General features: G+C 46.4%; 1 protein-coding gene across 2 annotated transcripts in view; it reads right to left on the bottom strand.

Moving 5' to 3' along the window:
- Positions 1-26,835, bottom strand: part of TTC37 (tetratricopeptide repeat domain 37) — a 168,709-nt gene that overhangs the window by 62,085 nt on the left and 79,789 nt on the right. The window contains exons 26-31 of one of the 2 annotated variants that reach the window (XM_044275999.1): positions 24,300-24,441; positions 24,068-24,161; positions 13,244-13,321; positions 10,698-10,822; positions 6,878-7,001; positions 3,796-4,017 (exon numbers count right to left, since the gene is read on the bottom strand). In XM_044275999.1, coding sequence (XP_044131934.1) covers positions 3,796-4,017; positions 6,878-7,001; positions 10,698-10,822; positions 13,244-13,321; positions 24,068-24,161; positions 24,300-24,441 — 785 coding nt within the window. The remainder of the gene's footprint in view (positions 1-3,795; positions 4,018-6,877; positions 7,002-10,697; positions 10,823-13,243; positions 13,322-24,067; positions 24,162-24,299; positions 24,442-26,835) is intronic. The other variant, XM_044276000.1, reaches the window with a different exon arrangement.

Raw genomic sequence — 26,835 nt, 5'->3', positions numbered from 1 at the left:
TGTGTCCTGAGTGTGTACAGCATCAGGATGTAATGCACGTAGGTGTGCACTATGACCTGGCGGTGTGCAACTTCATGTCAGAGTGCACCATGAGGTCAGCAGAAGACCAGGGAGCAGTTAGAGGTCTCATGAGGATTGGGGGTCTGACTGGCTCTGATACAGATCGGGGGTATTATTGGGAGTCTGATAAAGACTAAGGGTCTGATACAGATTGTGTATCTGGATGAGGCAGGGCTGATCAAGTTTGGTGGTCTGATTGGGGGTTTGATCTGAGGTTTAATAAACATGGGGGAACAGATCTGAATTCTGAAAGTGGGGGTCTGATAAAGAATGGGTGGTCTGATGAAAAATATTTTTTTCTGATTTTCCTATTTTCCGCCCCTAAAACCTAGGAGCATTTTATAAAGCAAAACATACAGTAATTGCCAAAATAAAGCATAATGTTCTAGAGACACCTCAAGGCTCTACATTTATTAAATTGTCTGTTATATCTTGCAATAAAGCAGAATAATGCATAACATTTCTCTTTTTCACATTTGTAAATACTAAATATTCCTTTGATTCTAGAAAATATTCCAGATTATCTGATAAACATCGACTCAAGAAGAAAGGGCCTTTTACTGAGGGTCCATTACTCTACTGTTGTATAGCCCCTAGTGTAAGAGACTTTACTAAGAACCACAAAAATACTGTAAACGAATACACGGCAGGTTCTGCCAAAACATTTCATCTGTACATGGGCACGGCTACTAAAGGTTTTTGAGGTTTCCAATTTAAATAAATGTTAATAAGCATGTGATTGATATAGGTACAGTGTGCATTTGAAATGGAAGATTAATAGAAATAAAAAATTTACACACATACAAACATATACTCTGAAAACGTATGACAAATATTTAATCCCATTTTATTTATTTTTTATCAAAAAAAATAAAAAAAAATCTCTGATGCCGGACGCTTAACTCCCTAGAAGCCGCAGGAAGTTAGAACGCAATCACATGGGGCCAATGCATTGCCATGGCAGCAGGGGGCTACTAACAAGTGCCTCAAGCCTGACATGATTGTATGGGTATTACAGTGATAAGCATACCAGAGTGTTATAAAAGCCATATCTTCTAATGGGACTAAAACAAGAATAAAGTTAATAAATGGTTAAAGCTAGTAAACCACATTTCCAAAAAAGTGGTATTAATTTTGTAAAAGTGTCAAAAAACACACATATATGGTATCACTGTGTTCGCCACAACCTGCATAATATACCCGTATTTTTCACCCTAAAAGACGCACCTGCCCATAAGATGCACTTAGCTTTTAGAGGAGGAGAACAAGAAAAAGAAAATGTTTCATTAGACCTCAGATCAGACCCCCAATGTTAATCAGACCTCAGATCAGACCCCCAATGTTAATCAGACCTCAGATCAGAGCCCCAGTCAGACCTCCAATGTTAATAAGACCCTCAATTAGACCTCAGCTCAAACCCCCAATGTTAATAAGACTCTCAATCAGTCCTCAGCTCAGACCACAATGTTAATAAGACCCCAATAACACCTCAGATCAGACCCCAATGTAAATGACCCTCAATGAGACCTCAGATCAGACTCCCAATGTCAATGACCCCCAGACCTCGGATAACACCCCCATTATGAATAAAACCCCACATTCAGACCTCAGATCAGACCCTGAATGTGAATGACCCCCAGACCTCAGTACAGACCCCTTGCTCAGAGCAAATAAAATAAAAAATCCACTTACCTCTTCTGCTCCGGAGGCTGTTGCCTCCGCTCCCAGGATCCAGCTTCATCTCTTCCTGCCGCACTCTCTGCTGTGACCTGACGAACACAGCATGAGGTCACAGAGCGCTGATGTCCTCACGGTGTGCGCAGTCGCAGCACAGCCAATGACAGCAAAGGACCAGGAAGCGGTGAGTACAGAGCCCAGAGAGCGCTGCATTCACCGCTTCCAGGTAGTGCTCATTAGTATTCACCCCATAAGATGCACTGGCATTTTATCCACATTTTTTTTTGGGGGGGGGGGGGGGGGGGGGGCGTCTTATGGGGTGGAAAATACGGTAGAAAATGTTATTTAAACTGCCCCATGAACAATGGCCAAAAACATAAAAAATATGGATTTTTTACTATTCACCACCCCAAAAAATAATAAATGTAAATCAATAAGTCCCAATATGGCTACATCAGCGCAGAAATATGTTCTGGCTCTTGGAATGCAGCAAAAGTAGTAAAAAACATAAAATGATACATATTTGCCATCACCATGATTAATACAATCATGGTGATGGCAAATATGTATCATTTTATGTTTTTTTACTACTTTTGCTGCATTCCAAGAGCCAGAACATATTTCTGCGCTGATGTAGCCATATTGGGACTTATTGCAACAGAATAACAGTAACATGCTTAAATTTAAAGTGCATAAAACCATGGCAGAACAGATCCCCCCCACCCCCATGATGACGCCAAAAAAGGTAATAAAATGTAATAATTTATATGTACCTCAAAATGGTGTCACTAAAAAGTACAATTCACCCCTCAAAAATCAAGTTCTCATACGGCTACATCAACAGAAAAATAAAGTTATTTCATACTTACTACTCCTTTGCTGAAAATACTCAAAAATTCTAAGAGCAGTATTTTTACTCATTAAGAAAAAAAATTGGGTACCCTCTGACAGCGCTCACGTTCACACTATTGGTACTGACATTGTCAGTTTTTAAGCAGGGAGACAAGCTTCAGATTAATTGGCTTGCAGAGGTCACATTGTCCAAGTGCCTAATTGCTCCCTGATGCTGATATGGAAGTGCAGAGAGAGTATCAGAATGTGAGTAAGGCCTCATGCACACGACCGTTTTTTTTAACGTCCCGCAAAACGTGGTTCCGTTGTACCGTGATCCGTGCCCGTTTTTTCTTCCGTGGGTCTGCCGTGATTTTTGGAGGATCCACGGACATGAAAAATTAAATAAAATTCTAAGTCAAGTTTGCCATTGAAATGATAGGAAAAAACGGACACGGATCACGGACACGGATGACAATCTTGGGTGCATCTGTGATTTTCACGGACCCATTGACTTGAATGGGCCCGTGAACCGTTGGCCGTGAAAAAAATAGGACAGGTCATATTTTTTTCATGGCCTGAAACACGGGTCACGGGCGCGGTGTAAAAACGGTGCACAAGCCGAGTTTTCAACGGCCCCATTGAAAGTCAATGGAGCCGCAGGAAAAAAGGTCTAACGGCACAACGGCCATGGGTGCACACAACGGTCGTGTGCATGAGGCCTAAGGGTGCCTTCACACGCGGCAGATTTTGTGGCAGAAAATGTCACTAGTGAAAATCAGTTCCATTCACCTTAATGGGGCCTGCAGAAATCCATGTGCTTCCCGCCACATTCTAATGAATGGAACTGATTTTCAGTGATTTCCGGCCACAAAATCTGCCAAACGTGAAGGCACCCTAACAGCCAGATCTAAATAAGAGTGCCTAGATCTGGAACTATCAGCCTACAGACTGCATGGAGAGCAAATCACTAAAACAGGGGTCAGCAATCTCTGGCACTCCAGCTGTGCTGAAACTACAACTCTGAGTATGCTCTAATGGTACATGCTGGGAGTTGCAGTTTTACCACAGCTGGAATGCCGGAGGTAGCTGATCCCTGGGTTAGAAAAATCAGCTTGGCAAAGAGTGGCGTTAAATAGTTATTACTAACAATAGGAAACTCTAGTTGGCCATAACCATAAGGTCATCTTATGTAGTGTCTGCAGCGACAGAGGGCGGCACACTAACCTGTGGATAGCTTTGCAGGCCTGTCTCTGCACAGTGACATTCCTGCCTTGTAAAGCATATATGGCAGATGTAATAAGGCACCTCTCATAGGCATTATAATCCATTTTAACATGCTTGAGAAGCTCATTAAGAGCGGCTGTTGCCAGAGTTACATCACGCTTAGCCAGACCCAAAGCACACAGAGCGTGCAGGCTTTCCATGCTGGGTTCCTTTAATACAGAGCTGTAAATACCGAGAAAACAAACAGCATAAAAACGTAAAAAACTATATGTGATATTTTACTAAAGAACACAATTACACAAAACATATTGAATTATCAAGCATCACACAAGAGAAATCCTAATAAAACATGGGATGGGCTCCTGTCACTCTGTGCACCCTCCTCCTGCTTCCTCTGCCAGCTGCTCCCCTTCCTCATGGATTGACAGTACCAGGATCCTCCATAGTGATCCTAACTGGATGGCAGAGAAAGGAGGAGGAGCAAGGGTGCACCGAGTGGTTGGGCCAGCCCCTGGTGCAGTTAACTGCTCGTCTGCATATAGATTTAAAGGGGTTATCCAGTTATTTTGAAATCTTATCTCGCCCACAATGGCGAGTCTTACAAGAATTGCAATACGATTACTTTTTTTTACCTTACTGGGCGAGTGCTGCGCTTCCCGGTCTAATTATGTTACAGGCAATTCCGGGATGATGTGCAGTACATAGGGCACGTGATCCTAGCCTGGCTTCAATACACAATGTATCGGGGATGCGCCTGCGCAGTCAGACAGCCTTGGGCGCAGACAGCTCACAGCACAGAAGTTGCCTGACTGTGTAGGCCTAACCCCCATACAAAAGTACTTTTTCTCCAGAGTAACGAAAAAGGATCATTACAGCTAGCCCTACAAGGCATTGTGCCTGGTTCATTAGTGAACTGCCTGCGGACACACTCCCTTTAAAATATCTCCTGAAGTGCCATCGTTTGTCTTTATTTTCTGACCCTCATATCTAGAGCCTGGGTCTGGCTATAAGTACATATAATCAATGAATAACCAGGATGAAGGGCACAAATGATAAAGTACATACAAGCTAACAGGAAATGTCACCAGGAGATGACAAAATAGATGCAATAATAAGACGTCATAATGGATCCGTTCTATACAGATGGACATGAAAATCCAATAGATCTTAGAGAGGACCTGTCACCACTCCTTACATGTCTCTTTTACCATTTACTTGCATTCTCCATGTAATAACAATTCTGGAGCATCTATTCTTAGGACTCTGTTGGGTCACTGCACAGTCTGACAGTGGAAGCATTGATTGGATGACGTCACACTGTGCAGCTACACCCCCATATGGTAACACCCATGTGTACCCTTACTCAGGAGAGGTGACAGGCTCTCCACAAGACCCCATTGCTTTTTATGGAATCTGTAATTGGATGACGTCACACTGTGCAGCTACACCCCCATATGGTAACACCCATTTGTACCCTTACTCAGGAGAGGCCTTTTATGGGATCTGTAAGGGATTTCCATTTTTTCATGTATAATACAGTGGCCTAGAAGAATACAGTGTTCTGCCAGTCAAAAGAAACATAACTGACGTTAACTGATAACACAAAAACCTCATTGAAATAAATGGGACATTAAAGGGTTTGGTCACTTTTTATATATGTTAATGTGTGGGTAAGGGTGGTATCTATAACTAATATATAGCATTTAGGATTCGAATGTTTCCAGGTTTCCAAGTGCACAGGAAAACTTGGCATAATACTTTCATCTGCTCTTATGCACTAGGAAACTAGCAGAGGCAACTGCTTTACAATGGGGGGCACTGATGGTAAGGTTGTGTCATGTGCCCCTTCATCAGCAGCCATTTTCAAAATAGGAGTGGTGGGGCTGTGTTTGGAGAAGACCTGGATGACAAGAGGGGAGTGCTTCACAGTGCTGCATTACATATAAAGTGGTCAATCCCTTAAAGACTGATTTCTAAGGTTGTCAGTGTAGTATACTGTATGTTCGGCATGAAAGCTCATAGCAGTTTCACTGTACATATACATGGGCCTTATAGACTTGAGGGATGCAAAAAAGAGTGCACTAAAAAGACTGCTGCACTTTTCTATACTGAGGCGCCCCTCAAAACAAAAAAATAACACAGCATTAAAGGCTATGTACAACTTTGGGTTCATTTTTTAAAATGATTGCATTGTACTCATTTTGAGCTAAAAATCTATTTTTGAATTGGTCTTTATTTAAAAAAATATTGAGCCCCTTTCTCTGTACAGCCTTGAGATTCTCTAGTAGCAGGCTCTGTATTTTTCCTGTTTCCAGTCAGGCGGCTCAGCTGATGGCTCCTTATCTTTTACCTTATAAACACTCATTATAGCTCAATTCGTCTCTTACTGATAAGAATCTGGCTTATATAAGTCTTTATATAAGTGTTTATGACCTTTTAGCAAAAGGTTTATTAGATGACCGGTGAAAGTACGATTCACACAGCTAGACAGATAAAGGAGTTGCAATGACCATAGACAGCAGCAGCGGTCAGGAGGAGAGAAGGGAGATGGCACGTGCGCACTGTGCACGCCCTTTCCTCATACAGCTGATCGGCGGGATAGGTCATCAATAGTAAAAGCCCGGACAACCCCTTTTTGACAGAACAGCTGAATATTTTAAATAAAGACCAACTGAAAAAATTATTTTAGCCCAAAATGCAATTATAGACAAAGATTGCCCCTGTAGGTGTACATGGCCTTTAAATAATGGGTGCCACTGTATGCATACATATGGGCGCACGTTGGAGACTTCCATCAGAGGTATACAATGCTAGTATTCCCTGACTGAGCCTACGGGCGGCCACACATATTTAATAGCTGTCGGCCAACTGGACATTTGGCTGACAGCTTGCATCTCTCTGACTCCCCTATACACATACAAGTCCAGCTCGGCCAAACATGTATATGTATTCAATGGGAAGAGTGGAGAAAGCCACTGCAAGACCCTGCTGGCAGTTAATTATCTCTCGGGAGAACAGAGGGATAGGGTGAAATATTCACTTCTTCCGAGCCTTCTCTCCTCAACACCATCCGTCAACTTACCATTTAAACAGGAGTGTTTTGGAGGATTCAGGGTTCCCCTGGCTGTACTCAATTATGGCCATGGCGGTGAGGATGTGTGCTTTCTCCTGCTCGGTCTTGGCAACAGATAATGCTGTCTTGTAAACTAATAATACAGAAGAAAACATATGAACTATGGCTTTTGTCCATTTAGAGACATAATTGATAGAGTACCATATTAAAGGAACGATTGGTGCCGAGACGATGGCATAAAAAAGACGGACATAGAAGAAGTGCTTACAAGATAAGAGATAAGACAGATAAAAGAGAAGTCTCTAATGAATAAGGCCATCACTATAGACGCACTGGATCCTCATACAAGCCAATTAGAGGATGTCTCTATCTATCTATCTAGATAAATAACACAGAGCACCATGGTAAAACGGATTTCAAAGCAACAACTTCAGTAACAAGAGCTTTAAATGGATTCTGATAAATTACTGGCCACATACCGTCAATGCTGTATATTTTCACAAATTTGGTATATTAAAAAGAAGTATGGCAATATTTTATATTTAAAGGGGTATTCCGGTTGAATTAAATTTTAGCCCCCCCCCCCCCATGTTTTAGTCCAATTTAGGCTCCATTCACACGTGTGCAATTCTGTTCCGCATTTTGTGGAACGGCATTGCGGACCCATTCATTTCTATGGGGCCTCACGGTGTGCTGCCTGGATCCGGAAATGCGGATACGCACTTCCGGGTCCGCAATTCTGTTCCTATTCTTGTCAGCAATTGCGGACAAGATTAGGCATTTTCTATTATAGTGCCGGCGATTTGCGGTCCGCAAAATGTGGAAACGCACATTGCTAGTGTCCGTGTTTTACGGATCTGCAAAACACACACGGATGTGTGAATGGACCCTTAAAGAGGCTGTCTGTGTATTTAATACTCAGGATTGTTTAGGTCGGTAGAATCCGACTGCCAGCACTTCTGTCGACCAACTGTTTCTAAGGTTGTCAGTGTAGTATACTGTATGTTCAGCATGAAAGCTCATAGCAGTTTCACTGTACATATACATGGGCCTTATAGACTTGAGGGATGCAAAAAAGAGTGCACTAAAAAGACTGCTTCACTTTTCACTTTTCTGTAAACCAATAATGTCCCCAAACCATACCTCTAGAAAAGCTATTTAAAGTGCTGATCTTCCCAGCAGGCCCCCGCTAAGGCACCTAGTTGTAGGTCTGTGGGACCAAATAGTACCTGCTGCCAATCAGCTAAGACTGGTTAGCTAGCCCACCAGAAAGAGGATGGCGCTCCTTATATAGATGTCAACAATACAGTATTAAAAACAAAACAATGCTTATATTTTATAACCACGGTCAATGAAGCCTTCTACGTCTCGGCTCCCTGCATGTCTCTCGGCAAGCCTTTAAACAAGGTCGTGCATTCCTATATTCTCCCAGTCTGTTATATCAATACTCTCCCTTTATATGACCCTGTCCGCATACCATGTTAACCCTACACAAAAATTCTCCCATGCAATCATGCCCACATGCACTCAGTCTCATTGTGTGTGATTATAGTACTTGCGCTTGGATGTGGGTCTGTTTATTTAATCCTCCTAACTGTCTTCTCTCAACTGGCGTTCATGCCGATCCAGCCATCTCATTGCCTCTTTTGATTCTGTGGTGGCGCGGCCGGTTGTAATGGGCAAGTTGGGACTCTGTGGGCTCTTTCAACAGCAAATAGTGGGGTCAAAGTCTCCACTCCAAACTTTTATATAGCGTCCTCCACATCCCCTATACGATCTTCCAGGGCTGTTGTGCGTTCAGCGAGTTTCTTTAAGTCGTGTCTAACAATGGTAATGTCCTCTTTTATTGCTCCCACCTGTACTGTAATAGTGTTCAAAGATTTGCCAAGTCCGATTCCTGGGCCCTCGAATCCACTTCTGCGCCACATGTCTGCAAGACGTTATATCTATTGGGGCTAGATATGGCCTCTGCTCCAGCACCGACTGCCTCATTATCTGAGTCCAGGGCTGACTCATCTTGTGGAGGCAGCCGTTTCTTGTGAGCTCCTTTTGCAGCTAGTGTTGAAGTCGAGCGGGCATATTTTTCTAACTTTGCCGCGGCCTCCCGTTGCACCTGCACTACGCGGATTGGCGCCCAGGGGTTGACGCTCCATCTACGATTTCCTTATCAGCACCTTTCGTCTCTTTTTTCTTAGTCATGGCAAGGAGGTATTGTTCCTGCCAGGTACCAGAAGGATCCTTAAGAGGTCAGGAGCAAGGTAAGTACTTTTGCAGGAAGGGGATTCAGAAATTTCAGGATAAAAAGCTGAGTGTGCACAGGTGCTCAGCAGACAAGCGGACGCTCACACCCCTGGCTAGCTACGCCCCGGGGGTATTTCCCACCTTGGACATTGATGGCATATCGCTAGGCATATCCCACCTCTGAGACCTACACATGATAGGGCCCCCGAGGTACAAGGAGAGCAGCCATGCAAGCGTGGCCACTCTCTGTTCACTGGTATGTAAGTTCCAAAAATACTCCAGCACTGGCTATTTCCAGCAGTTTCATAGTGGCGAACAGACTGGTGGCCACTCCTGTGCTGCGTGCTCTCCATTCATAGATATGGGAGTTCCGAAAATAGCCGAGCGTGCTCGCTCCACTATTTTCTTTAGTCCCATAGTAGTGAATGGGAGCAAGCCAGACATGTGCAGTGTGCTCTCCCTTGACTTTGGGGGACCCCGTTCTGGTGAAAGGATCGGATCCCAGAAATGCAATCTGTACCTATCTGACACTGTTGGTCTGCAATATGCCATCAATGTCCCACATGGGAATACCCCTTTAAAATGTTTTTGGTAACCCTCCATCTGATGGCCCAGAAATTCTTACAGCCTGGAATCTTTCCAAACTGACTGAATAGATAGTTTTCAACACTCAACAAATCCAGCACATGGGAACATAGCCTAAAGCACATGGTGCTAAAATATTGTCAAAATCCTTATATTAATCAATGCGTCTGTATATTCATCATATTTATAACTGTGATCATCACACTTTAATAAACAATCATACAAAACTGAAAATAATTTACCTTTTTACCATGGAGGCATCACCTAATCTCTGCATATGAGAGATTTTCCATCATGGACTGTAGCTACAGCAGAGCGTGCTGGCGTAACCTACAGTCACAGGTCAAGTATGCCTGCCTTGTAACAGTACAGTTATATTATCTATGAGAAATATTATAACCGTCATCTTGAAAAACTTTAATCCAAGCATAACTGATAATAAACACCATAAATAAGACTTTGATGCACAAACACATAATGAGCAATTAAGGATACTTTCACACTAGCGTTTTTGCTGAATCCGGCAGGGCTCAGCAAAAACGCTTCCGTTACGGTTAATACAACCATCTGCATCCGTTATGAATGGATTCGGTTGAATTATCTTTAACATAGCAAGGACGGATCCATCATGAACCCCACTGAAAGTCAATGGGGGGCGGATCTGTTTTCAATTGTGTCAGAGTTAAACGGATCCGTCCCCATTGACTTGCATTGTGGGTCATGAAGGATCCGTCTTGCTCTGCATCCTATGACGGAAAGAAAACCGGAGCTTGCTGAAGTTTGCTCTCCGGTATGGGAACGCAACCAAACAGAACAAAATGCTTTTTGGAGCATTCCGTTCTGTTCAGTTACGTTTTGTCCCCATTGATAATGAATGGGGACAAATCCGAAGTGTTTTTCTCCGGTATTGAGATTCTATGGCGATCTCAATACCGGAAAATAGAAACACTAGTGTGAAAGTACCCTAATACCTATATAACATTTTCAAAGCTATAACATTTACCTTTGAAACTTTCTTGCAAATTGCCTTTTTTGAAGTACGCAAGTGCCAGCCCAGTGAGGTCATCAAACGCTGTCAGAGGCGTAGACTTATAGGCTTTGATGGCTTCATCATACTGACCTACAGCACTGGGGAGAAGAAGGTTTACTTTCATGTTATCATCCAAGATCATTCACTGATGACAAATGTCAATAATACAAACACTTTTCTCTCTCATCACTTTCTATCTTTGGTTCACTTCTCATCTCAGACTAATGTCTTCTATATAAGAGGTGCCCCGTATTTAACATTTACTCATTCAATCGTGTCAAATTACACAGATTTTTGGCAAATCTCCAGCTGTATATACCCATTATAAAAAATAATTACCTTAGGCTACTTTTACACTTGCGGCAGGACGGATCCGACAGGCTGTTCACCCTGTCGGATCCGTCCTTCTGCTATTTACTATCATACTTTTTAGTCCGACGGCCTCTCGCCGCGAACTGCCGTACTGTGCCGGAGCTCCGCCCCGTCCCCATTATAGTGAACGGGGACGGAGCGGCGGTCCACCGAAATAGCGGAAGGACGGATCCGACAGGGTGAACAGCCTGTCGGATCCGTCCTGCCGCAAGTGTAAAAGTAGCCTAAGGTAATTATTTTTTATAATGGGTATATACAGCTGGAGATTTGCCAAAAATCGGTCGGATGCGTCCTGCCGCAAGTGTGAAAGTAGCCTTACACAGTATATTTGACTGTGATATCCCTTTGCATTAAGCAGGAAAGCTAAAGGCCCCTCTTTTGGACAGGTCCACTATAGGCTGTAGACATGTTCACCACATATGCTGGTATATTTCCCAGTGGATACGGCAAAAGTAAAGCACAATATGCAAAGATGGCCAAACCCTTTACCTAGACTTTCTATGCTCAAAAATATTTCCTAGTGTTTTAACAAAAAACACCCGCAATCAATGTTATAGGACACTAAATATACAAAATACTGAAGAAAAAACTAGAAAAGATCCCAGTATTTCCACCCTTAGGGTACCTGGACACGTTGCAGATTCTCATGCAGAAAAACTGCAGCTTAATACAGTACCGGCAAAGTGTATCAGATTAGACAAATGAGATCTGCTGCAAAACCAAATTATATCAGCACCAAAAAACGCAAGTAACACATGCGGCTTTTGGTGTGGTTTTGCTAAGGAAATGCATAGAAATCTGCTTGGAAGGTAGTGTGGATCTTGTGCAGGTTTACCCGCACCCGTGTGCAGGTACTCTTAGGGTAGGTTCACACATAGGGGTTTTGGGGTCATTGCCTGGCAGTTGCAGTGGATCACCAAAGTTACGCAGAGGCATAGGCCTCTACATAACTTTGACGCATTCAGTGCTGCTTCTAAATGTAAGCCAGCTTCCTTGCTGTCTTACATTTAGACCATTTTCTATTCCTAAAACAGGCGTAGAAAATAGTAAATGAGACGGACCTGCCAGGCAGGCCCCTTCCCCGCCCATGGCATGCCCACTTTGTTAGACCGGGCGTGAGTGTAGTTTAAATCTGTAGTCTGTCTTAGAGAAATCTGTAGTTTATTTGATATGCTAATGATATTAAAATGGATGTCAGACTTATTTAAAACCTCCCCCCCAACGCCATGTAATGTGCTAAAATGAAAAAATATCCTATACTTACCAGTTATTTTCCCCCTCTCCCTCGTTTTCAGCAGTGCCGCTCCACTCTTCCCTGACAGGGCGGCAGCAATGATGGGTCTACCTCACGTTACAACTACAGCCAATCACTGACCTCAGCTGTATAACGCACAAGACTGCTGAGACGAGACTAATGATTGGCTGCAGCAGTTCTGTAGGGTGCATGGCTACATCACAGCTACAACTGAATAAACGCATGAGATTAAAGGGGTTCGCTAGGATATGCCATCACTATTAGAGAGGAGCAGGCCTCACTTTTATCTCCAGAACGGGGCCCTCAAAGGTCAGGGAGATCAGCCGCACATGTGCAGCCACTCTTCATTCTCCGCAATGGAAGTTCTGAAAATAGCCGAGCACTGGCTCAGCTATTCCCATAGTGGTGAATGGAGAGGTGGGTGCACTTGCGCAGCTTGCTCTCCATTCATTGCTATGGGACTTTCAAAAACAGCCGAGTTCACTCTGCTGTTTCGGAACTCTGATAGCAGTGGAAGAAAAGCAAGCCGAGCATGAGCAGTGTGCTCTCCCTCACTACAGAGGCCCCATTCTGGAGATAGGACCGGGTCCCAGATGTAGAACACACTCCTATCTGATATTGATAGCATATCCTAGCAATATGCCATCAAAGTCCCAAATGGGAATACCCCTTTAACTAGTGAGTATAGGACAGTTTTTTTTACTACAGCACATTTATTGGCATTGGGTGCATTTTAAAATCAGTCGGATAACCCCTTTCATTTCATTATAGTCAGCAGTATGTACAGTACAGTAGCCCCTATTTCGCTAATCCTCATATAATACTAATAGGATCTGGTAGAGATGCTGTTCATTACTGTACTTTAGAAGAAAAGAGCACAAAAACAATTTACCAGAGTGACCGTCCATAATCTCGAAGTGCAAGATTATAATGATCTTTGTCTTCTGTATCTCGAAGAATTGACAAGGCTCTTGAGAAAAAAAAAGAAATCAGAAATAAGAACATATGAATATCTCAAAAGTGCAGCAGACTTTCCATCCTGATGTGTAGATACAACTAGAAACAGATAACAGGCATTTTCTAAGGCTCTCTTTACATGAGCATCGTGGCTTTCATTTATAACCAGGGTGGATTTGATTTAAATACAAAAGAGATTCAAATCACAATTTAAAATCACGATTTAAATCACTAGTCAGTAAGGCTTGATTTAAATCATAGTTTTCTACAAAAAGACTAATTCTTGCTGGTATAACTTATAATATGCAAGTAGATGAAGATTTTTAGAATAACAACTTTCTCGCCCATTTTCCTTGGGGGACACAGACCTTGGGTATAGCTCAGCTCCCTAGGAGGCGTGACACTAAGTAAAACTGTTAAGCCCCTCCTCCATCAGCTATACCCTCAGCCTGGAGATAGAGGCTACCAGTTTTAGCTTAGTGTCCAAGGAGGCAAGACACTCCCTGCTACTGCAGGGCTGTTTTCTCCTTGTTGTAATTTTTTCTCTAATTTGTTATTTTATTTTTGTTTTTTCCTAGGGATACCAGAGACGCATTGGGCCTCTCTGCTCTCCCGGGGTGAGCTGCGCCAGTGCCAACTATCTGCACTGCTGCCTCCCCCACAGAAGCAATAGGGGATCTGGGCAGCAATGGCTCCCCTACATCCCGCCAGCTAGGGGGTCGCCCGCACGCAAAGCCCCTCTCCCAGCTTCCTGCCACTGCGGTGCCAGTAGCTGAAGGGGCGACCCTGCTGGAAGGAACTGAGGGTGAAGACAGGTAAGATGGCTTTTCCAGCCCATACCCTGTCCCTATTTGCACTGGGTTTGGGGGGGCACCCGTGGTCGTCATTTGAGCGCTCTGTAGATCTCCCCATCTGCGGCTGCTTCCGCTCCCCAATGGCTGATTCCCCACGCTGTTTATAGGGCCCGGATTACTCTCCTGACATCCTTCTCCCTCCCCGCCGCCGCCGCTCCGTGCGTGATCGGGGGGCGGGGCTTAGGCCCGACATCGGCGGTTCGGGCTCGGCGGGGGACATTGTGGCAGAGGAGGCTCGGTGAGGTCACCCACCTGCATATCGCCGCGCACTTGGGCCTGCGGGCCTTGTTCTACGGACAAAGGTTTTCGTTTCTCACGCTCCTGCATAAACCTGAGAGTCACGGCAGCAGGGGGCGTGCTCTTTTTTTCGCGCGCGCGCGCGCGTCATTGGGGGCGGAGTTACGTTCTCCTTCACAGGAGACATTCAAACGTGTAGGGGGCGGAGCTTCTTCCCGCGCCTCTGCTGAGGTTTTTTGCCGCGCTTCCTCACTCCGTTCTGGAAGCTGAGCCACGTGGGAGACTCCTGGTGCATAGATTGCGTTTCTGGACGCACGCTCTCTGCTGTTGCTGCCTTTCTGCAGCTGTTGATCTGGACTTCACTCCTGACGTTCTTCTGACACTGGTAGGACAGTTAACCCTCTCCTAACCCTCCTGGTCATAGCTGCTGCAACCCCTTGTGGTCTCTGTATCAGGGTACGACCACTTTTTTCAACATGTCAGATCCCACGGGTGCCCCCAAACCCTGGTACCATGCCTGTACCGCCTGCAAGGAACTTTTTCCGCGTGGGCAATCTGAGCCGCATTGCCTTGCATGTCAGGCCCCGGTGCAGGGCCCGCTTTCCGCTGCGCCCCCCGGTGCCTCTGAACCCCCTGACTGGGCTAGGTCTCTGTCTCAGGCGGTGGAAAGCCTTACACACGTAGTGGGCCGTCTCGTGGATAGACCGCCTCTCCCGCAGGCTGCCACAATCCCTGTCGCACCCGCTGGGACTACCGTTTCTGCCGCCCCCACTGATTCCCTGCCTCCCAGCGAATCTTCCAGGGCCCGGCATATTCAGAAACGTTCAAGGGTTGAGCGCACATCTTCTCCAGATGCTTCGCTCTCTCCGCCATGCGTGCGAGCTCAGTCAAGTCTATCCTCTCAAAGGGATACGCCTTCTGAGGGAGAACTGGCGGATTCGGACGTGGACATGGACTCAGAGCTTCCGTCCAAATTGGCGTCCGCGGTGGGGCATCTTATCACTAGCATCCGTGATACCTTTCACATACACGATGACCCCCCCAGCTCTGAACAGGCCGGCGTGTCCTTTCTTCGCCCCAGACAGGCCTCCAAGGTCTTTCCCATCCACGCTGATTTTTCTTCTGTGGTGTCCAAGGCTTGGACCCGGCCTAACGTCCGCTTTGTTACACCCAAAAAGCTGGACATTTGTTATCCCTTTCCAGCGGATTCTGTGACCACGTGGACGTCCCCGCCTAAGGTTGATCCTCCCGTGGCTCGCCTGTCCAAAAGCACTACTATTCCTGTACAAGACGGATCTTCCCTCCAGTCTGCTGAGGACCGTCGTACGGAATCCCTCTCCAAGGCCATATTTACTGCCTCTGGTTCGGCCCTTAGACCGGTCTTTGCCTCCGCCTGGGCTGGTAAAGCGGTCTCTGAATGGGGTTTGCAACTGGAACGGGAGTTAGGGTCGGACGTCCCTCTACAGGACCTCCGTTCCTTAGCCCAACTAATTGTCCAGGCCGGAAAATTTGTCTGTGAGGCCTCTCTTGATGCGGGTGCCCTCATTGCCCGTTCCTCTGCCCTGGCAGTTTCTGTCAGGAGGGAACTCTGGCTGAAGGTTTGGGCGGCGGACGCCGCTTCCAAACGCTCTTTGGCTGGCCTACCATTCACGGGTTCCCGCTTGTTCGGAACCCGTCTGGACGAACTTATATCTGAGGCCACGGGTGGGAAGAGTACTCACCTCCCCCAGTCCAGGCCGAGGGGCGCCCCCCGTGGTCGCGCTGGTTCGTCCCGTTTTCGGTCCTTTCGCAAGCCCACCGGGTCTAGACCCGCGACCGGTTCTTCTTCCTCTGGCCCAGCCCAGGATAGACGCAAGAAGCCGTTTTTTCGGACGCAATCTACCTGGCGCAAGCCCCAGCCCACACGGGCTCCCACAGGCCAGCAGCCCTCTGCCTGAAGGTGCGCCCCCACCCACCCGGGTGGGGGGCCACCTTCTACTGTTCAGGAACGTATGGCGGGCCCACATCTCAGACGCATGGGCGCTCGAGGTTGTATCTTGCGGATACAAGATCGAATTTGCGTCCATTCCGCCAGACCGTTTCTTCCGGTCCCGTCCTCCGCGGGATCCTGTACGAGCGGCCGCCTTCTTCACGGCCATTCGCTCTCTAACGGACAAGGGTGTCGTCGCCCCCGTGCCTCCGACGGAAAGGTTCAGGGGGTTCTACTCGAACCTCTTTGTGGTTCCCAAGAAGGAAGGCTCAGTGCGACCGATCTTGGACCTAAAGCGCCTGAACCGTTTTCTCCGACTGCAGAGATTCCGGATGGAGTCTCTCAGGTCCGCGGTGGCCTCCCTGGAAAGAGGGGATTTCATGGCCTCAATCGACGTTCAAGATGCATATCTCCACGTTCCGGTTGCTCCATGTCATCACCGCTTCCTGCGCTTCGCAGTGGGGGACGATCACTTCCAATTCGTCGCCCTTCCCTTTGGTCTGGCGACGGCTCCTCGAGTATTCACCAAGGTCCTGGCCCCTGTCTTGGCCCTTCTGCGTTCAAGAAGTGTTTTTCTTCTCCCTTACTTGGACGACATCTTGGTCAAGGCACCCTCCTTCTCTCAGGCATCCGGCAGTGTGGGACTCACTCTGGAGACCCTGACGCGGTTCGGTTGGATCATCAACCACCCCAAGTCTTCCCTTACCCCCTCCAGACGGCTGATCTTCCTGGGGATGCTCCTGGATACGGAGTTGGCGGAGGTCCGCCTCCCGTCGGACAAGCGTCTGGCCCTTTGCGGGTCTGTTCGCAGTCTCCTCCGTCATCACCGCCCTTCCCTCAGATCCAGCATGCGGTTGTTGGGGAAGATGGTTGCCTGTTTCGAAGCGGTGCCGTTCGCACAATTCCGATCCCGCACCTTTCAGAGGGCAATTCTGTCGGCCTGGGACAAATCACCGAGGAGTCTGGACAGGACCTTTCTTCTGCCTCCCCTGGCTCGGGCTTCCCTCAGCTGGTGGTTGCATATCCCTCTACGGGGGAGGTCCTTCCTCCCACTGAACTGGCTGGTGATTACCACCGATGCCAGCTTACGGGGGTGGGGGGGGGTTTTCCCTCCCCGGTCCGTCCAGGGCGTTTGGTCTCTATCGGAGTCCAGACTTCCAATCAATATTCTGGAACTGAGGGCGATTCTTCTGTCCCTCAGACACTGGACCCATTTACTGAGGGGCCACCCTGTTCGGATCCAATCGGACAATGCCACGGCTGTGGCATACATAAACCATCAGGGAGGCACTCGCAGCGCTGCTGCGATGCAAGAGGTGGCCCTCATTCTCCTCTGGGCGGAGGCGCACGTGCCGGCCTTATCCGCGATTTACATCCCGGGGGTGGACAACTGGGCGGCGGATTTCCTGAGCCGGTCCACCATCGACCCGGGAGAATGGTCCCTGCACCCAGAGGTGTTCGAAGCCCTTTGTCTTCGCTGGGGTCGCCCCGACGTGGACCTCATGGCTTCCAAATTCAACCACAAGGTCCCCCGATACCTGGCCAGGGCACGGGACCCGAAGGCGTACGGCGCCGACGCGCTCGTCCTTCCGTGGCGCGAATTCTCCCTTCTGTACGTCTTTCCTCCTTTCCCCCTCCTGCCACGGGTTCTTCGGAGGATCGCGGCAGAGGGCGTTCCCGCGATTCTGATCGCCCCGGATTGGCCCCGCCGGTCTTGGTACGCCGACCTAATGTTGCTGTTGGCAGACGCACCGTGGCCACTGCCCTCCAGGGAAGACCTTCTCTCTCAGGGACCGATCTTCCACGAGCATTTAGGCTCGCTACGTTTGACGGCGTGGCTATTGAGACCGCCGTCTTAACGCGACGGGGTTTCTCCGCGGACGTAGTCCGCACCATGATCCGTGCTCGTAAGCCCGTGTCCTCTAGGATCTACTATCGGGTTTGGAGGTCCTATCTGGGGTTCTGTGAGTCCCGGAGCATCCCACCTCTCCGGTTTTCTCTTCCCACGATCCTGTCCTTCCTCCAGTCGGGTCTGGACCTGGGGCTGAGTCTCAGTTCTCTGAAGGGACAGATTTCGGCGCTGTCTATTCTTCTCCAGCGTCCCCTGGCCCCTCTGGGGCCAATTAAGACCTTCTTACAAGGGGTGGCTCACTCTGTACCGCCGTACCGCCCTCCAGTTCCATCCTGGGACCTGAATGTGGTGCTCTCGGCGCTCCAATCAGCCCCCTTCGAGCCTTTACGGGAGGTCTCCCCTCGCCTTCTGTCCTGCAAGGTCATCTTTCTTGTGGCCATCACATCTCTCCGACGGGTGTCGGAGTTAGCGGCTCTTTCTTGCTCCGAACCCTTCCTGATCTTCCACCAGGATAAGGTTGTGCTTCGGCCTGTCCCGTCCTTCCTGCCAAAGGTGGTCTCCGCCTTTCACATCAATGAGGACATCGTCCTTCCGTCGCTCTGTCCCTCTCCTTCCCACCCCAGAGAACGGGAACTGCACCGTCTGGATGTGGTCAGGGCGTTGAAGATTTACCTGGAGGTCACCGGATCCTTTCGGCGCACGGACTCCCTGTTTGTGGTTCCGGAGGGTTCGCGCAAGGGTTTGGCGGTCTCCAAGGTGGCTATTGCCCGTTTCATTAAACTGGCGGTGTCTGAGGCTTATCGAGCCAAGGGTAGAGCTCCGCCTTTCAGCGTCACTGCTCATTCCACCAGAGCAGTCGGGGCTTCCTGGGCGCAGAGGCATCGGGCCTCGGCTGAACAGTTGTGCAAAGCAGCCACTTGGTCCTCTCTGCACACTTTCACAAGGTTCTATAGAGTGCATACGCATGCATCAGCGGATGCTGCTTTGGGCCGCCTGGTTTTGCAGGCAGCGGTTTCCTGATGCTCCGGTGGTGGTCCGCCTTGGGTTTGTGGTCCCTCCCTTCTTGGACTGCTCTTGAACGTCCCAAGGTCTGTGTCCCCCAAGGAAAATGGGCGAGAAAAGGAGATTTTTGTATAACTTACCAGTTAAATCTCTTTCTCGCTCTTCCTTGGGGGACACAGCACCCACCCTTCTGTGTTTGGTTACGGGGTTATGGTCTGGCGCCCCGTTGGGTTGCTGGCTGGTTGTTTCCATTGTTGGTTGTTATCCTTTCACTACTTGGACACGCAACTGGTAGCCTCTATCTCCAGGCTGAGGGTATAGCTGATGGAGGAGGGGCTTAACAGTTTTACTTAGTGTCACGCCTCCTAGGGAGCTGAGCTATACCCAAGGTCTGTGTCCCCCAAGGAAGAGCGAGAAAGAGATTTAACTGGTAAGTTATACAAAAATCTCCTTTTTCATTTTAGTTTGATTAGGTTGATTCTGTATTCATAGGTTTGTAGAAATTAGGATTAAGGTATTTTTCTCAACTCTGTTCATGTTATAACATTTTTGCTGTGAAGAAGAGGCATGTGATCTCTGCTGAGTCAAATTCAGTTTTGAGAACTGCAAAAGTAAACCAAGCATCTGTGATAATATCTTTTAGGCAGAGAAACTGCCCAATAATCTTACAAAAACCTCTGGAAGAGCATGACATTGTGAATGGATTAATGGAATTTATTTACCAAAAAAATTACACATATAGAAACATAGAATGTGTTGGCAGATGAGAACTATTTGGCCCATCTAGTCTGCCCAATATACTGAATACCATGGATAGCCCCTGGCCCTATCTTATATGAAGGATGGCCTTATGCCTATCCCATGCATGCTTAAACTCCTTCACTGTATTTGCAGCTGCCACTTCTGCAGGAAGGCTATTCCATGCATCCACTACTCTCTCAGTGAAGTAATACTTCCTGATATTACTTTTAAACCTTTGCCCCTCTAATTTAAAACTATGTCCTCTTGTAGCAGTTTTTCTTCTTTTAAATATTCTCTCCTCTTTTACCTTGTTGATTCCCTTTATGTATTTAAAAGTTTCTAACATATCCCCTCTGTCTCGTCTTTCTTCCAAGCTATACATGTTAAGGTCCTTTAATCTTTCCTTTTATGTTTTATCCTGCAATCCATGTACCAGTTTAGTAGCTCTTCTCTGAACTCTCTCCAAAGTATCAATATCCTTCTGGAGATATGGTCTCCAGTACTGAGCACAATACTCCAAATGAGGTCTCACTAGTTCTCTGTAGAGCGGCATGAGCACCTCCCTCTTTCTACTGGTAATGCCTCTCCCTATACACCCAAGCATTCTGCTAGCATTTCCTGCTGCTCTATGACATTGTCTGCCTACCTTTAAGTCTTCTGAAATAATGACCCCTAAATCCCTTTCCTCAGATACTGAGGTTAGGACTGTATCACTGATTTTATATTCTGCTCTTGGGTTTTTACGCCCCAGGTGCATTATCTTGCACTTATCAACATTACATTTTAGTTGCCAGATTTTTGACCATTCCTCTATTTATCCTAAATCAGTTTCTATTTGGTGTATCCCTCCAGAATCATCAACCCTGTTACAAATCTTTGTGTCATCAGCAAAAAGACACCTTACCATCGAGGCCTTCTGCAATTTCGCTGATAAAGATATGAAACAATATGGGTCCCAGAACAGATCCCTGAGGTACCCCACTGGTAACAAGACCCTGGTCTGAATATACTCCATTGACTACAACCCTCTGTTGTCTGTCCCTCAGCCACTGCCTAATCCATTCAACAATATGGGAGTCCACGTACAGCCTTATTCTACATAATTAAAAAAACTTTCCTCAAAAAGCATTTTATATAAAAAAAATATCTGTTTTAAATTAAAAAAAAATCTGTTTTTTTAATAAATAAATAAATAAATATAATTTATTCATGTATCCACCCTGTTTATAACCAATAGATCCCACTGACTTATAAAGGTTTCCATTGCGTTTTCTGGATAATAGGACTAGCGCTTGCTAGTTCTAATTGAGCATGTGCTCACAGTTTTACATATACTATTTTAGATGCAGCAATACAGGTTATATTTTATTTATTTTCAGTTGTTATCTGGGGCCTGACATGACATTTGTGTAGGGTTCACTTAGTAGTAAAGTCTGGGAAAACCCTTTTACCTACCACATAATTCTCCATTTTGATTTTATCTTTACATTTGTTCATTAGGCTTGTATTAGACCAGCAGACGTCTTGCAGATAACGATTATAGATTGAAGATTTTGTGATTCGTTAGCGACCAAAAATGTGCTCATTACATAGAGCGATGTTCGTACTTTCGCTCGTTAATCGTTTACTACAAAGTACCACAGCTCTCTGTGATCTGTAAGTGAGTAGACGACTTATACGAACAGATCTCTGACAGAGGAACAATTATTTTTTAGCAGGATGAAAGATTACGTTTGGCAAGAATCGAGCAATTCCTCGGTCGTTGTTTAATCGCTCATGCATTATTACATCTCGCGACACTCGTTCAATTTAGTTCGAATTAACAAGATTCGGGTCAATATTCACTCCGTCTAATATAGGCTTTAGTTATTGGGACTGTCATTTACAGGAAAACCCATCAATATTTTAGATAGTCAGAGATCTCTAAGCACTCAGAGAAGCATTGCCGGGCATTTCATTCCGACCATCGGTGACATTTTCTGAATAAGTCTCAAGGAGACACTAGATAATGTGTAAAGGTGAACCTTCCCGTTCGTCACAAGGAACTCATGCAGAAAGCAATACCTAGAAAGTGAAAGCTCATTCTTAGGGTTTATTGAACATCATCCAGGAAAATACTAAATCCATGGGAAATATTTACAATTGCTATCATTCTGTATAGTGAATGACAGGGAAACGGTATGATGCTATAAAGTAACGGTGGCCAAACAGTAGGTTGCAGTCTACGTGTAGATCTCAAAGGTGGGACCATTAGGTCAGCAGCGAGTACTTCTGCTAGAGGCGAGGTATCAGTGTACCAGTCACTAACCACTCTAATAACAGTAACAGCTCAATGGAAAATGATCTGAGCCTTGACCAGCGTCATGATCTCCTACACATCCAATATACACTCAAGACAAGTCTATATTAAAGGGATTCTGTCACCAGGTTTCACCCCCTCCAGATAAAAATATGGTTATGTTCAGGGAGCTTCAACCATTCCTAATGTGGTCTTATAAATGTAAACTGTAGGCTCATTTTGCTAAAAATACGCTATTACTAACCTGTCAGTCATAAAAATAAGGTGCCCAAGGGGATGTAAATGGCTCCAAGCTGCCGCCCTCACCTGCTGCCGTTCGTGCCCAGCGCCGCCTCATAATCTTCTGTGACGCCTCCAGCTCTCCCTCTGTAACATGCTGTGAAAGCCTCCCTCCTCCCTCTGTAACCTCGCTCTGAAAGCCTCCTGCTCTCCCTCCCCCCTCCTCCCTCTGTAAAATCGCAATGTTACAGCAGCAGGAGGGAGGGAGAGCAGGAGGCTTTCAAAGCGATGTTACAGAGGGAGGAGGGAGGCTTTCACAGCATGTTACAGAGGGAGAGCTGGAGGCGTCACAGAAGATTATGAGGCGGCGCTGGGCACGAACGGCAGCAGGTGAGGGCGGCAGTTTGGAGCCATTTACATCCCCTTGGGCACCTTATTTTTATGACTGACAGGTTAGTAATAGCGTATTTTTAGCAAAATGAGCCTACAGTTTAGATTTATAAGACCACATTAGGAATGGTTAAAGCTCCCTGAACATAACCATATTTTTATCTGGAGGGGGTGAAACCTGGTGACAGAATCCCTTTAACGAAAGCAGGAAGATTATATATAAAGAAAGCTTGGATATGAACTGAAGTAAGTAACTATGGCTTGTATGGGGATAATGGAGCATCTCAGAAAAGAGCATGCAACATACCCCTGCAACCAAATCCCTAGATCCCAGACGAAGAAAGTGTAACTTCTCTCTGCTTTGTTCTAGTAAACAGTAAGATGGAGCATTTTTTGAAAGGGAACCTATTGCGACACTTAAACCCATAAAACTGCTGTTCATGCCTTCAAAAGGACCTGTCACCTCTCTCCAGACATGTCGATTTTAGAAACTACTTGCATTCCCCATATAATAGCAATTCTGGAGCATCTGTTCTTGACTGTATGTCTTGCCATGCTTCTGCTATTCTTGGTAGAAGTTTATGGATAAATGTACAGATGGGAGTTACCAGTTGGAGATGTGTCCCTGCACAGTCTGACACTGACAGTGTTAGACTGTGCAGAGACACACCATCTGGTAACATCCATCTTTACCTTTATCCATAACGCAAGAACAGCAGAAGAATGGCACAACATAGAGTCAAAGGAATAGATGTTCCATGGGGAATGCAAGTAGCTACTAAAACTGACATGTCAGGAGAGATGACAGGTCCTCTTTAACCCCTTAAGGACTCAGTCCTATTTCACCTTAAGGACTTGGCCATTTTTTTGCAAATCTGACCAGAAGATTGCTATTTAGACGGCATGACCTGCTGCCTGAAATAATCATTTAGATGCCTGCGCGAACGACAGGATCATCCGATGAATGAGCGTTTTGCTTGTTGATCGGGTGATTGGCAGCACCTTTACATGGGCAGATTGTCAGGAATGAGCGTTCAATCTTGATAATCTGCCCGATTATTGCAAGGTGTAAATTGAAAATTTTATACAAAGAAAGTTAAACAGCTTACATTTACCTTATCAAACCTCTGTCTACCAAGCTGGTAATTACTCATACATTACATGTAAATGCATAATTATTATTATATATGCATTACCTTTCGTAAGCGTCCTTTGCTTGTCTCTTTAATTTGAGATGTTCATTTAAATATCCCAGCATGCCAAATGCTGTTGAGTCACTTTGTATTCGTTCTAGGACAGGGCACAATATATGATATAATTAATCATTTCTGCATGTTGCACCTCTAGCTAGCTGATTGAAAAGTAACCACAAAAATAAGAGTAAAATACAATAATATGAGCCAGAGTAAAATTGCTGCGATAAGTTACCTGTGTATTTGGTTAAGGCTAGGTGAGCAGCAGTGATAGCATTCATCTGAACAATGTTATAGCGGTAAAGCTCCGTCTTCCTGTTGCTTTTATCCAGGAGGGTCACACAGACCCAGTGGGCATATCCCTTTGCTCCCTCAGTCTAATAAAAAAAAAAAAACAGACAAAACAAAAAGCAACACTGTTTTGGAAATCAATATACTTTTTTTTATAAGTACCGTATTTATCGGCGTATAACACGCACTTTTTCCCCCTGAAAATAGGGGGCAAATGATGTATGCGTGTTATACGCCGATTAGGGCTGAAACGTGTCCTCCGGAGGCCAGAGAGGCAGGACTGAGCCGGCCGGCACAGCGGAGGGAGGAGGAGGGAGTCCCTCCCTCCCCACTGTGAGCGGCTGCCGCTGAAGACCAACGAGGACAGAGTAGGAGGAGGAGGGGAGGGACTGTGGCCACTGCGCACCAATGAATGTGCCGGCCATATCCCACAGTTCCGATCGGAGTCCCAGCAGTGTAATGCTGGGGCTCCGATCGCTTACCATGGCAGCCAGGAGTCACGCTACTGAAGCCCTGGCTGCCATGGTATGTTAGTGAGCAGAGAGCAGCGCATTATACTCACGTGCGCTGTGGCCGCCGGTCGCTCCTTCTTCTGTCTGTGCGGCGGATTGCTAATGCTTACAGCATTAGCAATGCGCCGCACAGACCTATGAGAAGGAGCGACCGGCGGCCACAGCGCACGTGAGTATAATGCGCTGCTCTCTGCTCACTAACATACCATGGCAGCCAGGGCTTCAGTAGCGTGACTCCTGGCTGCCATGGTAAGCGATCGGAGCCCCAGCATTACACTGCTGGGGCTCCGATAGGAACTGACACTGCCACCAATGATGGGGGGGAGGAGGGGGACCCTGTGGCCACTGCCACCAATGATTAATACTGGGGAGGGAGGGGGGGGGTTTGCGTTACCAGAGGGGGCAGATCAGAGGCTTTATTTGAAATTTATTTATTTTTCCTGAAATTTCCCTCTAAAATGAAGGTGCGTGTTATACGCCCGTGCGTGTTATACGCCGATAAATACGGTAGGTAGAATAGGGGTTTCCCACAAACTTACACCCTATGCACAAGCTGGGGAATAAGTGTCTGATTGTGGGTTCTGACTGCTGGGACCCCTGCCAATCACAAGAACAGGGTTCTGTGTTTTGACATTTGAATGGGGCGGTGGTAGCAAATGTCCCCTGTGGTGCGATTCAACTCTATGGGTCTGTTGGAAACAACTGCTGTAAATGGCTACATCACTGTTCAAGCCGGCATTTGAATGGCTGAAAAGAAACAAACCTCCCCCCAAAGATTACACATTAATCACCAATCTTGAGGACAACCCTGTTAAATAATATACAGTGCCTTGCAAAAGTATTCACACCCCTTGACTTTTATAATTATATAATTAAAACTATTGCTTAGAAATAGAAAGCAGAAAATTGACATGTGCGTATGTATTCACCCCCTTTGTTAGGAAGCCCATAAAAAGATCTGGTGCAACCAATTACCTTCAGAAGTCACATAATTAGTGAAATGATGTCCACCTCTGTGCAATCTAAGTGTCACAAGTGTCCAAACAAGTAAGGGACAATGTTGTTGAGAAGTACAAGTCAGGGTTAGGTTATAAAAAGATATCCAAATCTTTGATAATCCCCAGGAGCACCATCAAAACTATCATAACCAAATGGAAAGAACATGGCACAACAGCAAACCTGCCAAGAGACGGCCACCCACCAAAACTCACGGACTGGGCAAGAAGGACATTAATAAGAGAGGCAGCACAGAGACCTAAGGTAACCCTGGAGGAGCAGCAGAGTTCCACAGCAGAGACTGGAGTATTTGTACATAGGACGACAATAAGCCGTACGCTCCATAGAGCTGGACTTTATGGCAGAGTGGCCAGAAGAAAGCCATTACTTTCAGCTAAAAACATTAAGGCACGTTGTGAGTTTGTGAAAAGGCGTGTGGGAGACAAAATGTATGGAGGAAGCTGCTCTGGTCTGATGAGGCTAAAATTAAACTTTTCGGCCATCAAAGAAAATTCGATGTCTGGCGCAATCCCAACACATCACATCACCCAAAGAACACCATCCCCATAGTAAAAAAATGGTGGTGGCAGCATCATGCTGGGGAAATGTTTTTCAGCAGCCGGGACTGGGAAACTGGTCAGAGTTGAGGCAAAGATTAATGATGTTAAATACAGGTATATTCTTAAGCAAAACCTATACCACTCTGTGTGTGATTTGAGGCTAGGACGGAGGTTCATCTTCCAGCAGGACAATGACCCCAAACACACTGCTAAAGCAACACTTGAGTGGTTTAAAGGGGTTCTGCACTTTGTTTAAACTGATGATCTATCCTCTGGATAGATCGTCAGCTTCTGATCGGTGGGGGTCCGACACCCGGGACCCCCGCCGATCAGCTGTTTGAGAAGGCAGCGGCGCTGGCAGTAGCGCCGCAGCCTTCTCACTGTTTACTGCTGGCCGAGTGACGTCACGACT

The sequence above is a fragment of the Bufo gargarizans genome, chromosome 1 (genome assembly GCF_014858855.1).
Source record: "Bufo gargarizans isolate SCDJY-AF-19 chromosome 1, ASM1485885v1, whole genome shotgun sequence".
NCBI lineage: Eukaryota > Metazoa > Chordata > Amphibia > Anura > Bufonidae > Bufo > Bufo gargarizans.
Note: the sequence above shows the minus strand (reverse complement) of the source record. Positions and strands in the feature narration are given on the sequence as shown.